This window comes from Sphaeramia orbicularis, chromosome 12, assembly GCF_902148855.1.
Source record: "Sphaeramia orbicularis chromosome 12, fSphaOr1.1, whole genome shotgun sequence".
NCBI classification, from domain to species: Eukaryota; Metazoa; Chordata; class Actinopteri; order Kurtiformes; family Apogonidae; genus Sphaeramia; species Sphaeramia orbicularis.
In genome coordinates this window covers 13277029-13296286 of record NC_043968.1, presented here as the reverse complement: position 1 = coordinate 13296286, position 19258 = coordinate 13277029, and the positions used below count along the sequence as shown (strand labels likewise).

Sequence of the window (19258 nt, the reverse complement as noted above, 5' to 3'; positions counted from 1 at the left end):
CTGTAACCAATCAGATTTCAGTTTCACCTCACAGCTGGTCCCCAGTGTCATCAGCATTTATCCTTCCTCTGATTGGATGGTAAGAGCAAAACTTACTTGATGCAGCTGTGGCAATATTCTTTTTGATTCATGCCAAAAAAAGCTCGTTTTAATTGAATTGAACTGAACTATTAATACATTTGAGGGAGAATTTTTTTCATGCCCACAATGGCTGATGGAGGACAGGAAAATGATTTGGTCTTGGACATACTTAACCTCCTGAGACCCAGGAAATGTCAACAAAGTACAAGCTTTTTTTTTTTTTTTTTTTAAATTAAATAAGTGCCTATATTGGAAACATCATGATACAACAGTTTTTTCAGATGCAGTTTTAAAATTTTTATGGAATGTCCTTTGTGGTGGACAGTTTTCTTTTCTTTTATATATATATATATATATATATATATATATATATATATATATATATATATATATATATATATAAAGTTGCGAAACCCTTGTCTACAAATGTGGACAGAAAACCCATAGCTGGGTCTGAGGAGGTTAAAAATCCATTTTTAAGGTGGACTTCTACAGAAAAGCTGAACCTTGTGAGGAGAGGTCAGCCAACCCTGATGCTAGCGAGCTGGTTGAACGGACATTCTCTGCCCTCAAGAGAATAGAGACTTATGTCAGGAATACGACTGGACAGAAGAGACTCTCAACCTTGGTCTCCATGGACATAAAAAAAAAAAAAAAAGGACTTATTGAAGGAATGAAAATGCACAGATCAGCTCTATGACAGTCACTGAAGTTTTCCTGCGCAAAGAAAGGAGGTTGGATTTGGTGTATGAATAATGAGCATCTCTGGTGAGTAGGCTATGAATAGGGCTGTGTATTGGCAAGAATCTGGCGATACGATACAAATCACAATACTAGGATCACGATATGATATATCATGATACTGTTAAAAAGGCAATTTATTGTTTGTTTCGTTTTTTAAATGATTATTTCCTGGAAGAACTGAATTACGCCAGAAATATGCACAAATAATGAACACATTTTTATTTGATCACAACAGGATCTAATGCTATAGCACAAAATGTTCCTGTGTTAAAACTTAAATTATGTTTTACAGATATTACAGTTTAAGATCCTGTTCAAATTTTCATATTCTATTAGTTTATAACTAACATCATAACATTATTTTTGTCCCAACAAAGGAACTAAAATCTGCCTCTCAGACAGTAAAAAGTGCTTTTAGGATGCTTCAAATAACCATTATTTAATAAAACAATGTTAAATAATAAATAAAATATAAACATAAACACAAATTAACCTCTGCCATATCTGCATTTGAATAAATACCTAAAATTATCGATACAGTACTTTTTAATATCAGTACAGTGTTGTGAAACGAAATATCGCAATATATTGCAGAACTGATATTTTATAACACCCCTATTCTTCAGTGGTCAAGTCTGTCACCTTTTTAGTCACTGATGAAACGGAAGGCAAAAAGACCGCAAACAAGCAGCAACAAAGGGCGTCTGTTGTAAAAACCTGGGAGGAAACTGATTAAAAACACTCCTCGTATTTATAATGATCTTAGTTTGTGCAAATACTCTATTACTCTAAACTGATAATAGAGTAATTTTGATTAACCCCTTAAATTAAAGCTGACAGTTCACACTTTGATCACATCTTCACTGGGTGATTTCATTTCCACTGTGGGTGGTGTTTCGTAGGGCTGTGTATTGACAAGAATCTGGTGATACGATACAAATCACAATACTAGGATCACGATATGATATATCATGATACTGTTAAAAAGGCAATTTTTTGTTTGTTTTGTTTTTTAAATGATTATTTCCTGGAAGAATTGAATTATGCCAGAAATATGCACAAATATTGAACACATTTTTATTTGATCACAACAGGAGCTAATGCTACTGTATAGCACAAAATTTTCCTGTGTTAAAACTTAAATTATGTTTTACAGATGTTACAGTTTAAGATCCTGTTCAAATTTTCATATTCTATTAGTTTATAACTAACATCATAACATTACTTTTGTACAGTCCCAACAAAGGAACTAACATTATTTAATAAAAGTGTTACATAATAATAATAATCATAAATAACATAAACCAAAAAGACAAAAAAACTAAATAAAAATGAACCTTCACAATATCTGCATTTGAATAAATACCTAAAAATATTGATACAGTACTTTTTAATATCGATACAGTACTGTGAAATGAAATATCGTAATATATATTGCAGAACCGATATTTTCTTACAGCCCTAAATACAAACATATCAAATTCATTCTTTGTTCTATATCTTTGGCTTCTCTTTCATTCCATGCTTTGGTTTGGCTTCTCTTCCTACCTTCAGTCTGCACCATTATCTTTGACTCTTTGCTTTTTCAGCCACATGCACTTGTCTTTTCTCCCATTTGTCACCCTTTCTCTCTGACTAAACATTATTTTTGTCCCAATAAAGGAACTAAAATCTGCCTGTCAGGCAGTAAAAAGTGCTTTTAGGCTATTTCAAATAACCGTTATTTAATAAAGACAGTGTTAAATAATAATAAATAACATATAAACAAAAACAAAAATTAACCTCCACCATATCTACATTTGAATAAATACCTAAAATTACCAATACAGTACTTTTTAATATCGATACAGTATCGTGAAAAGAAATATCACAACATATTGCAGAACCCCTATTCTTCAGTGGTCAAGTCTGTCACCTTTTTAGTCACTGAAGAAACCGAAGGCAAAAAGACCCACAAACAAGCAGCAACAAAGGGCGTCTGTTGTAAAAACCTGGGAGGAAACTGATTAAAAACACTCCTCGTATTTATAATGATCTTAGTTTGTGCAAATACTCTATTACTCTAAACTGATAATAGAGTAATTTTGATTAACCCCTTAAATTAAAGCTGACAGTTCACACTTTGATCACATCTTCACTGGGTGATTTCATTTCCACTGTGGGTGGTGTTTAGTAGGGGTGTGTATTGACAAGAATCTGGCGATACGATACAAATCACAATACTAGGATCACGATATGATATATCATGATACTGTTAAAAAGGCAATTTTTTGTTTGTTTTGTTTTTTAAATGATTATTTCCTGGAAGAATTGAATTATGCCAGAAATATGCACAAATACTGAACACATTTTTATTTGATCACAACAGGATCTAATGCTACTGTATAGCACAAAATTTTCCTGTGTTAAAACTTAAATTATGTTTTACAGATGTTACAGTTTAAGATCCTGTTCAAATTTTCATATTCTATTAGTTTATAACTAACATCATAACATTACTTTTGTACAGTCCCAACAAAGGAACTAACATTATTTAATAAAAGTGTTACATAATAATAATAATCATAAATTACATAAACCAAAAAGACAAAAAAACTAAATAAAAATGAACCTTCACAATATTTGCATTTAAATAAATACCTAAAAATATCGATACAGTACTTTTTAATATCGATACAGTACTGTGAAATGAAATATCGTAATATATATTGCAGAACCGATATTTTCTTACAGCCCTAAATACAAACATATCAAATTCATTCTTTGTTCTATATCTTTGGCTTCTCTTTCATTCCATGCTTTGGTTTGGCTTCTCTTCCTACCTTCAGTCTGCACCATTATCTTTGACTCTTTGCTTTTTCAGCCACATGCACTTGTCTTTTCTCCCATTTGTCACCCTTTCTCTCTGACTAAACATTATTTTTGTCCCAATAAAGGAACTAAAATCTGCCTGTCAGGCAGTAAAAAGTGCTTTTAGGCTATTTCAAATAACCGTTATTTAATAAAGACAGTGTTAAATAATAATAAATAACATATAAACAAAAACAAAAATTAACCTCCACCATATCTACATTTGAATAAATACCTAAAATTACCAATACAGTACTTTTTAATATCGATACAGTATCGTGAAAAGAAATATCACAACATATTGCAGAACCCCTATTCTTCAGTGGTCAAGTCTGTCACCTTTTTAGTCACTGAAGAAACCGAAGGCAAAAAGACCCACAAACAAGCAGCAACAAAGGGCGTCTGTTGTAAAAACCTGGGAGGAAACTGATTAAAAACACTCCTCGTATTTATAATGATCTTAGTTTGTGCAAATACTCTATTACTCTAAACTGATAATAGAGTAATTTTGATTAACCCCTTAAATTAAAGCTGACAGTTCACACTTTGATCACATCTTCACTGGGTGATTTCATTTCCACTGTGGGTGGTGTTTAGTAGGGGTGTGTATTGACAAGAATCTGGCGATACGATACAAATCACAATACTAGGATCACGATATGATATATCATGATACTGTTAAAAAGGCAATTTTTTGTTTGTTTTGTTTTTTAAATGATTATTTCCTGGAAGAATTGAATTATGCCAGAAATATGCACAAATACTGAACACATTTTTATTTGATCACAACAGGATCTAATGCTACTGTATAGCACAAAATTTTCCTGTGTTAAAACTTAAATTATGTTTTACAGATGTTACAGTTTAAGATCCTGTTCAAATTTTCATATTCTATTAGTTTATAACTAACATCATAACATTACTTTTGTACAGTCCCAACAAAGGAACTAACATTATTTAATAAAAGTGTTACATAATAATAATAATCATAAATTACATAAACCAAAAAGACAAAAAAACTAAATAAAAATGAACCTTCACAATATTTGCATTTAAATAAATACCTAAAAATATCGATACAGTACTTTTTAATATCGATACAGTACTGTGAAATGAAATATCGTAATATATATTGCAGAACCGATATTTTCTTACAGCCCTAAATACAAACATATCAAATTCATTCTTTGTTCTATATCTTTGGCTTCTCTTTCATTCCATGCTTTGGTTTGGCTTCTCTTCCTACCTTCAGTCTGCACCATTATCTTTGACTCTTTGCTTTTTCAGCCACATGCACTTGTCTTTTCTCCCATTTTTCACCATTTCTCTCTGACTAAACATTATTTTTGTCCCAACAAAGGAACTAAAATCTGCCTCTCAGACAGTAAAAAGTGCTTTTAGGATACTTCAAATAACCGTTATTTAATAAAGACAGTGTTAAATCATAATAAATATAATATAAACAAAAACAAAAATTAACCTCCACCATATCTACATTTGAATAAATACCTAAAATTACCGATACAGTACTTTTTAATACCGATACAGTATTGTGAAAAGAAATATCACAACATATTGTAGAACCCCTATTCTTCAGTGGTCAAGTCTGTCACCTTTTTAGTCACTGAAGAAACCGAAGGCAAAAAGACCCACAAACAAGCAGCAACAAAGGGCGTCTGTTGTAAAAACCTGGGAGGAAACTGATTAAAAACACTCCTCGTATTTATAATGATCTTAGTTTGTGCAAATACTCTATTACTCTAAACTGATAATAGAGTAATTTTGATTAACCCCTTAAATTAAAGCTGATAGTCAACACTTTAACCCTTTCATGCATACTGGTCACTACAGTGGACAGCTATTCTACAGCTTTTCTCTTCTATATTCATGGATTTTGTTGATGTTTTTGTTGTTTTGTTTTGTTTTTTTTTTTACACATATCTTTATTAAAGTTTTAAGACACTACATATCTTTTCTGACATGAATTGGTAACATTATGTAGACCTCTCCTGAGCATAAACCCCCAGAATCACAAGCCCTCTGCATAGTTTCCACACAATTTATCAGTAAATACATGTTTCTGTGCGTCAAAAATTAAACGTGTGGTGTCCAGCTGAGTGGACATTTTTGCAACTTCATGAAAAATAGGTTCATAATTTTTTTTCCCATTATTATTATTATTATTTTTTTTTTAATGTATTTTTTTTTATTTTTTTAAAAATTATTTTTATTTATTTATTTATTAATTTTATTTATTTTTCAGAAGAAAATTTTCAATCGCATTGTTTTTTTTCATGCCTTAAGAAGAATAAAAACACTCAGGAAAAAAATTTTGATTAAGCTTCTCATAATTCGTGCATGAAAGGGTTAATCACATCTTCACTGGGTGGTTTCATTTCCACTGTGGGTGGTGTTTAGAAGCAAAAATCTGTATCACTGTCCAAAAACTTATGGACCTGAACTTATGCACACTTAAGAGGAGTAATCCTAAGCCTTTAAACATAGAATCAGCATGGAGATTAAAGTTCAGCAGCTACTGCGTGTCTTCTGCGTCACTAAGTCTAATATCAGACACCAGGAATTAGACATGACCGCCACTGATTAACAAAAAAAAAAAAAAAAAAACCCTTCATACTTTTCCAGAGTACTACTTCTCATTATCCAAAGAAGGAGGTCAGACGGCTTTGTAGCCAATTTATCAAAGGTTCTGTGGTGACCTTTTTATTTTCCCCTTTTTAATAACACACCTCCACTGATTTCATAAGGATGCCGTTAGTTATGTGGTGAATAAAAAGACATATTTAGATTGAATCAGATGTGTTGGCTGTATTCTTGCAAAAACACTTATCTTGTAGTTACTTTTGTATATATAGAGGGCATGCACATACGTCACGCCCCTCTAAATCAGACTGTCAAAAACCAACATGATGGAGTATAGCAGTAAACACAGCCAGACCGGGAAAATGTGAAATATGAAATTAAATGAAGGACATTTGGACTGGACATGGATCTGTAAGAGCTACCAAAGAACAAGTGGTCCATGAACAGTGACGTGGACAGAAATGGAGGATCCTGACCTGATCCAGGGTGGAGGGGATCAGTGCTATTTGGACCTGAAACAAATATACAGTCTACTCTCGTTAAACCGCCCGCCGTTATACTGCCATTTTCGCTCACCGCCGACCAAAACCATTGCTCAAAAATCCCCAATGCATTATTCCATTAGCTACCGCCATTTCCGCCTATCGCCATCCGCCAGCCCAGTTCCATGCACAAACAACACTTATACCATTGATTTCCCGACCGTTATACCGCCAGCGTGATTGCCATCGAGTACACATAAATTTTAACAATGCACTGAAACAAACGCGCCGGACGCTGATCGCGACAAGCTACGAGTAGGTCTACGGAACGGCCACCGTTCATTTATCGCAGAACACTCAGTAGGTCAGGATGTCGGGAAGAGGACGTGGGATTAAGCCAAAGCCTCAAGATGATGGGGTGTCATTTCCCGACACGGTATAATAATGCTTAAAATGTAAATGATCCCTTACAACATAACAGAATCAAGATTTATTTAGAAACGCAATTAGAACGGGTTAACGGAGGCAGCATAGACATCATATAGTAAAGACATGCACATTATGGACGCAACCCGTTGTAACGCCATTTTCGCTATACCGCCAGTTTGGCCGTGAACAGAAGTTGGCGGTATAACGAGAGTAGACTGTACATGGTTTCATCAGGACTGACAACCAGGGTCCAAAACTAGGGCCCAGAACCAGCTGATCCAAAGTGCATTTACAGCAGACCGTGTACTGACCCCAGTGAATATATGCAGGATCTACTGGGACTGAGGAGATTTACTGAGTCTAGTTCAGATCCAGTACTTTATACAACACACATACTACTGCTGTGGACCAGCTTTATTCTGGGAAATTATGATTTTCTTCCCACCTGTTTTTAAATTAGGACAATATTCTTGTAATATTATGGCTTTATTGTCAGAATATGATGACTTTAATCTCATAAACACATGACATTTTTGTTAAATTATGAGGGTTTTTTTATAACTACGACTTTATTCTCATAACATTGTGATTCTTTTTGTATTCGACTTAATTCTCATAAAATTACAGGTTTTATATCAATATTTTATGACTTTATACTCGTAGTGACAAGTGTTTTTATTTTCCTATGTGGTCCTAATACTCTGTCGTAGCTTTATTCTCCACTTCCCCCGTATTTGAAAAACTGGGTTAGCCTCAGTTTCAGTTAGTTTACTAATCATGTAGGAGCACAAGGTTCAGAGTCACAAATGAAGAAAAAAACCAGGAAAGATCTGATCATGAAACCAAGAGCTTTACTAAGAAGTAACGTTAGCCAAAACAATACGTCATTTAAGATCTGATTGGACCCAAAAATCTTTATAATGAGTTGAAGGACTGTAAAAACATATTCCAACTGAAAAAAAGTGTATAAAGAAAGAACAATGAGATTATATGAACAGTTATAAATATAGTTTTTTCTTTTGTTCAGACAAGGAATAGTTTTTAGTTTTTAGATGTTACCTGCTTGACAGTTTCGACTGTGACTCCAGTCTTCCTCAGAAGCGTCATCCGACGTGTTGCTGACGTGTCATTTATCAGCTGGTCAAGCAGGTAACATCTAAAAACTAAAAACTATTCCTTGTCTGAACAAAAGAAAAAACTATATTTACATAAACAGAAGACAAAATGAACGTCTTTAGCCTTGAACAGTTATAAGTTTTACATTTGGCTTCGTATTTGTTTAGTATTTTGTGACACATTTATTTACTTGCTTTGGACTGGTAAAATGTTTTTGCATCATTTCATCAGGTTTATATTTACCTGTTTTGTACTTTCTGGACATGTAGTTTTGCACTTGGTTTTGTATTCATTTGATACTATCTTTGGATGTATTTAGTTGGTTTGTCTGACTTTATACAGTATGATTTTATAGCTAGTTGTGTATGGCTAATCGTTAAGGTTATGATTATTTAGAAGGGGGCAGGAAATGTAAGATTTTCTTCGTCCTGCTCCTTTTCGAGCATGGGTGTGTACATGTTTATTTACTTGATGATTATTGAATGTTAATGATGAAATGCACAACCATGAACTAACTAACTAACTAACTAACTAAATAAAAAATACAGCATAAATTAATGTTAGCTGACACGGGATCCACAGATCTAGGTTTGGTTTCCTGGATTTGTGGATCCATCTACTTCTCTTTTCTTTGTCTTTTCGGTGTCTGTAAAATGATAGCTGGGACTGCTTTTCAAATCTGTTCATACAATTAATCTCACAACAGCTCTTCCCCATTTTTTATTAAAATATTGTTCTTAAGTTTAGACCACAGGTATTAAACATGCGGCCCGGGGGCCAAATCTGGCCCACGGGATGAATTTGTGAAAAACTGCAAAAAAATTACAATGAAAATATTAACAATCAATGGTGTCAAAATCATTTTAATTCAGGTTCCATATACAGTCCAATTAGATTTCAAGTGGGTCAGACCAGTAAAATATTGTCATAATAACCTATAAATAATGACAACCCCAAATTTTCTTTGTTTTTTGGTGTAAAAAAGTGAAATTACATGAAAATGTTTACATTACCAAACCGTACGTTTACAAAAAATGTGAATAACCTGAACAAATACGAACAAACGGAAATGTCTACAGAAAAGTAAATGCAATTTTACCAATATTCTGCCTGTTTCTAAATGTTTTGTGCGATTGTAATGCACATGTGTAAATGATAAACAGATAAACTGAGGTATAATATTGTTAAAATTGCACTTGTTTTTCTTAAGACTATTCAAGTAGTTCATGTTATTCAGATTTTTAAGGAAACTATGTAGATGTAAACCTGATCACAATGGAATTTTACTTTTTTCACTGTTATTATTTTACTGGTCCGGCCCACTGGAGATCAAACTGGGCTGAATGTGGAACTGAACTAAAATGAGTTTGACACCCCTGCATTATTCTATTATTTAGTAGTATTCAGAATGCGAAAACAGACAAACAACACCAGACTAAACTCTACTGACAGGTTAAGTAGCTCTGTGGAAAAGTCATCTGAAATATCATAGTTAGAGGAGCTACCATGTTGCTTGGAGGAGAATGGAGTAGAGCAGTAGTGGCCCGGGGGACAAAACAGCCCGCTAAAGGGTCCAGTCCAGCCCGCGGGATGAATTTGTGAAATGTAAAAATTACACTGAATATATTAACAATCAATGGTGTCAAAATCATTTTAATTCAGGTTCCACATCCAGACACATACAGTCCAATTAGATTTCAAGTGGGTCAGAACCAGTAAAATATTATCATAATAACCTATAAATAATGACAACCCTGAACTTTCTCTTTGTTTTTTGGTGTAAAAAAGTAAAATTACATGAAAATGTTTACATTACCAAACCGCACATTTACAAAAAATGTGAATAACCTGAACAAATATGAACAAATGGAAATGTCTACAGAAAAGTAAATGCATTTTTACCAATATTCTGCCTGTTACTAAATGTTTTGTGCGATTGTAATGCACATGTGTAAATGATAAACACATAAACCGAGGTATAATATTGTTAAAATTACACTTGTTTTTCTTAAGACAATTCAAGTAGTTCAGATTTTTAAGGAAACTTTGTAGATGTAAACCTGATCATAATATAATTTTACTTTTTTCACTGTTATTATTTTACTGGTCCGGCCCATTTGAGATCAAATTGGGCTGAATGTGGAACTGAACTAAAATAAGTTTGACACCCCTGGTTTAAATAGTATTGAAGCCAACGCTGCTCATCTCCCTCTTTCTGCCACTCAGTGGGCTTAACCGCGATGACTTCCGCTAGCGGTGACGTCATGTGCATACCCTCTATAGCACAGGTGTCAAACATGCGGCCCGGGGGCCAAAACCGGCCCGCCAAAGGTTCCAATCCGGCCCCTGGGATGAATTTGCAAAGTGCAAGTTAGGGCATCAAACTCAAAAATAATATTATAATAACCTATAAATACTGACGACACCGATTTTTTTCTTTTTGATTTAGTGCAAAAAAACATTAAATTATGAAAATGTTTACATTAACAAATTATCCTTTGACAATAAAACGTGAATAACCTGAACAAATATCAACAACCTGAAATGTCTAAAGAAAATTCTGTGTAATTTTAACAATATTTTGCCTGTTACTAAATGTTTTGTGCCTTTGTAGATCTGATCTGTAATGCACATGTATATAAATATAAATGATAAGTCGAGGCAGAATATTGATAAGATTGTACTTATATTTCTTAAATTTCTTTTTTTTCTTCTTTCAGGTTATTCACATCCTTTTTGTTTGGATAGTTTGTAAACTTAAATATTGGCATAACTGAATGTCATTTTTTTTTTTTTGCACTAAAACGATTTGGAGTTGTCATTATTTATCGGCTATCACGCTATTATTTTAATGGTCCGGCCCACTTCAGATTAAATTGGGCTGAATGTGGCCCCCGGAAGAAAATGAGTTTGACACCCCTGCTCTATAGAGAACCGACCTGTAAACATGAAAATGACAGTATGTCCCAGTGCAGAGACAGCCCTGTTACAGTCAGATACTTAAGATCCCTTTTATGTGGTCTGCTCTGTCAGGCTGATTCACGCCACTTGCTCAGCCAAAAATGGCATCTGGTTATTTAAAGATGTCTCTTTGGCAAAGTCCGAACATCAATATCTGCTTTGCAAACAGCTCTAAGAGACTTGAAATTATAATAAAAGCCCATTCTCCACAGATACTGACCAAAAGTTTTAGCTATATGGATCTTCAAAGAGCTCGTAATGTTCTGTAAATGTCTCCTCCTCGTTCTCTGTCTTTTCTCTTCTACCCAAAGCAGGTTTCACACTGTGACCAGAAATGGATAGAAGGATAAAGCTGAGAGCAGAATGAAGCAGGCATCAGGTGATGGCTAACAGCTCGTCAGGGCACCAAACAGCTCTTAATTGCCCAGGATGTGGCCACCCAGCTCCTTACCCTCTCACTCTGTCCTACTCTGCTCTCCATTTGGCATTACCATGGTAACCAGTGAATAGGAAAAATGACCTGACAGGCATGTCTGATTTTCATGTTGTGCACTGCTAGACACAAAAGAGAAGAGATAGCAGGAGAGGCGAAAAAAAAAAGGAGAGAAGAAATAGCTGAACAGCGTTGACAATGGGATGATGTCCAGAGGATGTAAGAGAGGAAACAACTTAAAGGCTCATTTGCAAGGCACTGATGTCACCTTGGTGGCTGGGGGCCAGAAGCCTCCTCCGATGCCCATTAAGATCCAGCTGCTGCTATCGCAAATGAGCACCTGTCAGCGGTTCAGAAAGCAACGGCCGAAAAGCAAAATAGTAATAATAATGATAATTCTAATAATAATAGTCGTAGTGCCTGGAGGGAAGCTAAGGTGAGAGGAAGAGCATCCTGAGAGAGTGACTGTGTTTTCAATTTGACTGGATTCGGTGTCCAACAGGCAGATCAGTTCGAGGTCAGCCAAAGCCGAGGACAGACCCCGAGGACCATTACAGGACGTTTTAGCAGGCTGTGTAAAAAAAAACAAAAAACTGTTACCCACAGACTTCCTTCCCCTCTGGTGTCCTTTTTTTTTTTTTTACCCCTCTACTTGTCTGCCTCCTCTGTCCTTAGATACCTCTATCCTCATTTTTAGTTACCACTTCCCCTCTGTTCTTCCCTCACACCTGTTCCCTTCCTCCTTCCATCCTAGTTTCTTCCACCTTTTGCTGTTTCTCTACACTTTTCCTCCCTGCTTCATCTCTCATATTTGTCCCCATTCCCTCCGTGTTCTCAGAGCGGCGCTCCCCAAAGGTTCTTTAAATTGCTTCTTCATTTCACCAGCAGATTTTTTGTTTACGCTGCAGGTCAAGAAGTGCAATTAATTGGCAGTAATTTAATCAAGGTGACAGGTAGCTGGCTTGGATCTGATGTTTGGGGAACTCAGACTCAGACACCAGCGGTCCTTCTTCTCTCCGTACATCTTGCCTCTGCTCGGTTTAACAAGTGGACATGCCCATCATACTGGAAGTGTCTTGTCACGGTGCTTTAACATGCAGCGTATGGGGTAGAGGTTTTACCTACTTCGCCGACTGCTGAGACAAATAGGTTAAAGATGGGTAAAAAATAGCAAATACTAGGCACAGTATGAGCACAGCAAATCTCACAAGCAGCATCTAAGTAGTTCAGAGAGTACACATACCTGCATTTCCAGAATAGTCTCCCACAGTCAGTGGGTATCCATCATCATCAGGGTCCACAGAGAAGAGGCCCACTCCAAATGTACCATACTGGGCATATGCGGTGCTATTTTCAAAGTCCTCCAAGTCAATACGTAGCTCATAGTTTCCCTGGATGGACAGAGCATGGATCTGCTTCAGCCCTGCAGGGGGAAAAAAATAGCAAGACACAGACCAAAACAATCCATTACTCAGTGCTACCGCCCTTTCTTAGCAAACAATTTTAAAGCTATTTCAGCAGACTCTCAACGCCATCTTTTCTGGAAATAAGATGTAACATGGTTTTTGTCCCATTTAGAGTCTACAGCTGCGTGTGTAGGGTTTCGTTCAAAAATGGATTAGTTTTTTTTTTTTTTCCTTTGCTGCTTGTCTACCGCGAACACTATCTGCTATTTGTAGGTTGCAGAGGTTTTTTTTTTCCACAGTATAGTATGTGCTTAGCAATGTTTAGCAGGAATAACCATATTCTGCAAAGATTTTTCATTCAGATTCACATTAACGTTTTTATTAACCCTTGAGGTGGAAAAATTTACTTTTTATATTTCATACTGTTAGTACATGCTGAGTCATTGTTATGTGTGATGTTTACCACTCTGTAACACCCCCAACCCAGGAACGGAGTTCTTGCCTTGAGTTAAAACCCAAACACCTAAATGTCTGAATGTGTAGATAGAGGATGGCGCCTGCACTCCAGATAGGATCCAAGCAAGGTTAGGGTGAAGAGGTCATCATGACCTCTTCACGGAGCAGAGAAGGAGTAGTATGGAGTGGTATGATGTACGTAAGGGATGACATCATGGTTTGAGGGGGTTGGATTTGGTTCTATATAATCTTTAGTTTTTCATGTTTAATCAGACTTCACTTACAGAGTTTCTCTGTGATTGACGTCTCAATAAATGCATTTATTTATTTTAACTCTAACTTTCTCTCCTCCTCTTTGTGTGTGGGTTATCAGTTGAACATTTCCATAACACCCTTTGTAGGGCTCTCATAGAAATACTCTGGAATTCAAAATTTAAACCTTAGTGTTATTGGAGGACCTAACAAGACTTTACTGCTTTTGTGAATTTTTTCAAAGTTTTTTTAATGTAATGTAAATAATCAAGGAAGTTACCATATTCGGTTCCTTAACTGTAAGTGGCATAAAAAAAAGTACAAGAAGTAAATATAAAAAAAATAGGGCTGTCAAAATGAAAATGTTAACGTAGATTAACCCATCATCATGATTAATCTGATTAAAAATTTAAACTCAATTATCCCATCTGCAGCAGATTGACTCTGAACGTCTCTGCCAAAGCATTTGCGGCAGTTTTTCCAAACAGTTAGAGTTGCACATGTGCAAATGGGCAGTTGATCTAGTAGTGACTGGCAGCAGAACCAACCCATAAAGATGGAAGACGCTAAACAGCAAGTTGGCCCTCTGCATGGAAATATGAGGACAAAAAAACCCAAAACGGAACAGTCGACTGACATATAGTATTATAGACACTCTGCAGGAAGGAGTTTTCTTTTCATTGAAGCACTTCCAGTTTAAAATACCACATGAACTCAAAGCATACGTTAGCCGGGGATTCTGCTAGCACTTCAGCTAATGCGTCACCTAGCTTGCAACAAACATGTTAAGTGAAAATATATTCCCTTCTTTCTTGAGTTTGTTCATGCAAACTGAAACACGATTAATATAGATTAAAAATGAATAATATTTAATTGTGATAAATCTAAATTAATCCACAGCAACCCTGTGATTGATCTGATTAAAAATTTTAATCATTTGACAACACAAAAAAAAATACAAGGAAAACACATGTAAGGTGAGAGGGACATGTATTTTAGAACATTAGAACATCAGTGCTGATCCAGACCCCTGTCCACATCCACATTATCCCTTTGAACATCATTCCTTACATTAGTACCATTACTTCATGTTACCTAACAAAGCAGGTCCACTCACTGTTCATGCAGAGGTGGACCTTACAGACCCTGGAGACCACATTTGACCTGAGATTATACTTCTCTTTTTTCTTTTGTTCAGTCAAGGTATAGTTTTTTAGATGTTACCTGCTTGACAGTTTCGACTGTGACTCCAGTCTTCCTCAGAAGCGTCATCTGACGTGCTGCTGACCTGTCATTTATCGGCTGGTCGGCTCGAATGACGCCTCTGAGGAAGACTGGAGTCACAGTCGAAACTGTCAAGCAGGTAACATCTAAAAAACTATACCTTGTCTGAACAAAAGAAAAAAGAGAAGTATAATTACATAAACAGAAGACAAAATGAACGTCTTTAGCCTTGGACCTGAGATTGTTGACTCGCTGTCCTCACTATAACTGTTGCTCTCACTATCATGTAATGTTTTTGGAAATTACCAAAAATAATCACTTGCCCCCCCAATAAAGGGTTAATCCCAAGGAGAAAATCATTTTGTGCCCATCTTTGTCCATTTATCGTCAGTCAGAGCTAACTTGCTCGTCTCCACTGTTAAGGATTGTGAATTTGTCTGTCAGTAATTGCTTTCAGTTCTCCATAGCATCCTTGACTTATGAGTCCTGGAAAAAGTGGAGGTGAAGTGTGAAATTGAAACATGACCATCTAGTGGCGAGTGCGGAATGATATTTGAAATATTACTTTAACTGTAAAAACGGAAATGTAAGTCCTAGTGTACGGTGTCATCGGAGAGTTATTTGCTCCGTGAATGAGATGATCTATCTACTCATCCTTGAAAAAGAAAACGGAAAAAAAAAACCACATCTAGATTAAACACTCTCTGTTTCAGAACATCAGAGGCCATCTTCTGCTTTTTGAAAAGACGCTCAGACTACGAAGTTTTCTTTGAGATGTATTCACGAAAGATATTTTGAGTTCAACAGCAAGGTTAACAGCATTTGTGACCACCTGGTTATGAAATATGAAGCATTTGTTCAATCGAATTTTTCCTGCTCACATTAATTCTTTTCTAAATGGGTTTTATCCTGCATCCAAAACACACTGATGAAATAGGAATTTTAACCCATAAAGACCCAAACATCCACAGGCGACCAAAACCATCTACTGATCTAAAATGTTTAATACCTGTTCATCCACTAATCCTATCAATACAGTACATGTAAAGAATTGGTGTGAAATACAGTTTGTCATCTTTTCATGGTCATCAGATATGACTCATTTGGATATTCAGAGGCTCCATAGTTACCATGGAAACACTGTCATCTTCTACAACATTAATTCACCAGTAAAACAAATGGAATTTGATAAATGACAGTGGATGGAGATGCTTGGTTTTACATTAAGTTATTGACATCTTTGCTGAAAAAAAGTTGCTTTTTTAAAATTACCTCCACCAAGGAGGTTATGTTTTTGCCAGGGTTTGTTTGTTTGTTTGTCTGTCTGTTTGTTTGTTTGTTTGTCTGTCTGTTTGTTTGTTTGTCTGTCTGTCCGTTAGTGTGCAACATAACTCAAAAAGTTATGGACAGATTTGGATGAAATTTTCAGGGTTTGTTGGAAATGGGATAAGGAAGAAATTATTAAATTTTGGTGGTGATCGGGGGTGGGGGGGGCCCACGGGGGGGCCCACTGATCAGCCTTGGCGGAGGTCTGCGCTCTCTGAGTGCTTCTAGTTTCTCTCTGTTTCTGATATAATAACCCTCAACTTTAATCTGAGCTTTTATGAACATCTACATGATCAGTAAATCATTACAAGAAAATACCTGATTTTCACTGAAAAATACTATAGTAAAGGGTAATAAATCACTTTAGAATGGTTAAATATAGAGGAAAAATTCATTTGAGAACTGCCACCAAAGCAGCATGGGGTCTTTATGGGTTAATGATATTTTTGCAGAAAAAGTCACATTTTCTTCAGTTTTCTCTGTTTTAATATAATACCCTTTGAATTTTCTGTCAGCTTTCATCAACATCTTAATTAAGTAAGAAAATTAAATATAATAAAATATGATTTACACAGAAAAATGCAAAATGCACAGGATAATATTATAACGAATGTCAATAAATCAATTGAGAAAGCTTAAATAGAGAAAAAAACTAATTTGTGAACTGACACAAAATTAGCACTGGGTCTTTAAGGGGTTAAATGAATTTAAGGTGGTTTTATTGTGTGGATTCATCTGCTATCTGTTAATGTATCACTCAATGAATTCCAGTTACTTTCCGCACACATAAAATCTTCGCACACCTGTTTATTACAGCCCGTACGCCGAGATGAGTCAAAGAAACGCACCGTAATTAAAATTAACATGCATAAGCAGAGCATGTTATTATGGTAAGAGTAGCCTAAATGCGAGGGATAATTCAGTTATTGTGGTTTTCTGCTTGAAGTCATCACTAATGAAAGCATCTTATCAGACCTTTCCACAAATGAGACAACCACCTGACTCAACAGTTTCATATTCGGGCTAGTCATCACTTCATTAGATGCACCAAAATGATCTTTTAATTGTTGCAATTCTTTAGAGAGTGTGTAAGACAGAGTGCTGGAAGGAAAAAAGGAGTTTCCATCCCTCCTTCCTCCTTCCTCCAACCCCCCCCCCCCGACCCCTCCCCTCTTGCTCGACGTTTCCCCCCGCTGTGTTCGAGTGATGGTGCTTCCCAGGGCAAGTTTTCTTCTCCTGGGATGATCAAAGGTACAAGGGGAGTAGTGTGTCAGGCAGCGAGGAGCGGGAGGAACTCAGCCTGGGTCGCTTGAACTCCAAATCCAAGGCAGGAAGACAAACAAAAGTGAACTCAGCCTCAAGACTTAGCTATACAGCTTTCCTTTAAGCTTACAAATGCACCTTAGACAGATGCAATGTTTATTTGGAGGCAGAAATAAAAAAAAAAAAAAATTCTGAAAGACTGCACTGATGGAAAAGCTACAAAGGTTTTGTGGTTAAGAATGAGGACTGGATTTAGAGCACAGAGAAACTTGTTGGCTGCAAATGCTGGTTTAACTCTTTAAAGACCTGACGTGTCAATGTTGACGCACGCTGCGCACATACAGTTTGGATGGCTGGAACTCTGTCACCGTTTGTGCAGTTGGAAAAATTCCAACGGTTTCTGAAACCTAAAATGTTGGGTTGTGTAGGTTTTATTGGGTCATTACAAGAATTTCACTTACATCTGTACTAGAAGCTGGAGAAGAAGCCGTTTTAACAGAATGATAACATGCACTAAATTGAAAATGACTGCTAGATTTTAGTGATGTGTGGATCGATACTGAAATATCGATATATCTGATACTCTGATTGTCAAGTTTATTTCAGACACAAACATAATACAAAACAGGAAAATTCGCATATCGATATTCTGATTCACAAATCAGAGTATCGATACTTTTGACACTTTAGTCATTTGAGGTAATGTATGTCAGGAACACAGTGGACAGGAGCTAAGCTAATAATAATAATAATAATAATAATAATAATAATAATAATAATAATAACAATAATAATAATAATGGATTGGATTTTATATAGCGCTTTTCTAGACACCCAAAGCGCTTTACATTACACTGGGTTACAAAAAAATGTTTCTTGCAAGTTGTCTAGGTTTTTTCAACTGAATTAGGACCATTTTGCACCGCTAAATCCAAAAATGACATCTGTTTTTCTCAATCAGGTCAGGTTTTTTTTGCTAATTTGATTTTGAAAAATTTGATCTTCTCACAAAATTGATTACATTTTTGTGACTTTATCAGTTGATTTTTTTTATATAGTTCTCACCCAAAATAGGTTTTAAGAGAAAAAAAATCATTTCACCATTGTACCTGTTAGGTACAATGGTGTATTCACCGCAGATGTAGCAGAATACGTCAGGCTTATTTTTGCAAGATCTTCTAGTTGAAGCCATTTCATTCACCTGTAATATTAAAATAAACCATTAATCATAAATTGGCAAAAGTAAAATCTTCAGAACTCGTTTATTGCAAGAACTACGAAAGAATTTTGTATCATATGATGTGAAAATGCCCATAAATGTAAGCAAAAATGTTAAAAAGCCAATATGTAGCATAGTTCAGAAAGTTGACCTGATTGAGCAAAATTAATGTGATTTTTGGTTTCAGCACACCAAAATTATCCTAAATCAGCTCAAAAAACTTAATAAATTTGTTGTTGACCAGTGTTATTGATCCATTATTCAGTCGCTCTCACATTCTCCCTCTGGTGGTGGTAAACTATATCTGTATCCACAGTTGCCCTGGGGCAGACTGACAGAAGCATGGCTGCCAAATCTGACCACCACCAAACATTCATACGCATTCATACACCAGTGTGAGTGGCACTGGAGGCAA

The 19258-nt window shown here is 35.7% G+C and overlaps 1 protein-coding gene across 2 annotated transcripts in view; it reads right to left on the bottom strand.

The window, feature by feature from the left end:
* Positions 1–19258, bottom strand: part of fibcd1b (fibrinogen C domain containing 1b) — a 336567-nt gene that overhangs the window by 7751 nt on the left and 309558 nt on the right. For both annotated transcript variants that reach the window (XM_030149502.1, XM_030149503.1), the window contains one exon: positions 12941–13120. In XM_030149502.1, coding sequence (XP_030005362.1) covers positions 12941–13120 — 180 coding nt within the window. The remainder of the gene's footprint in view (positions 1–12940; positions 13121–19258) is intronic.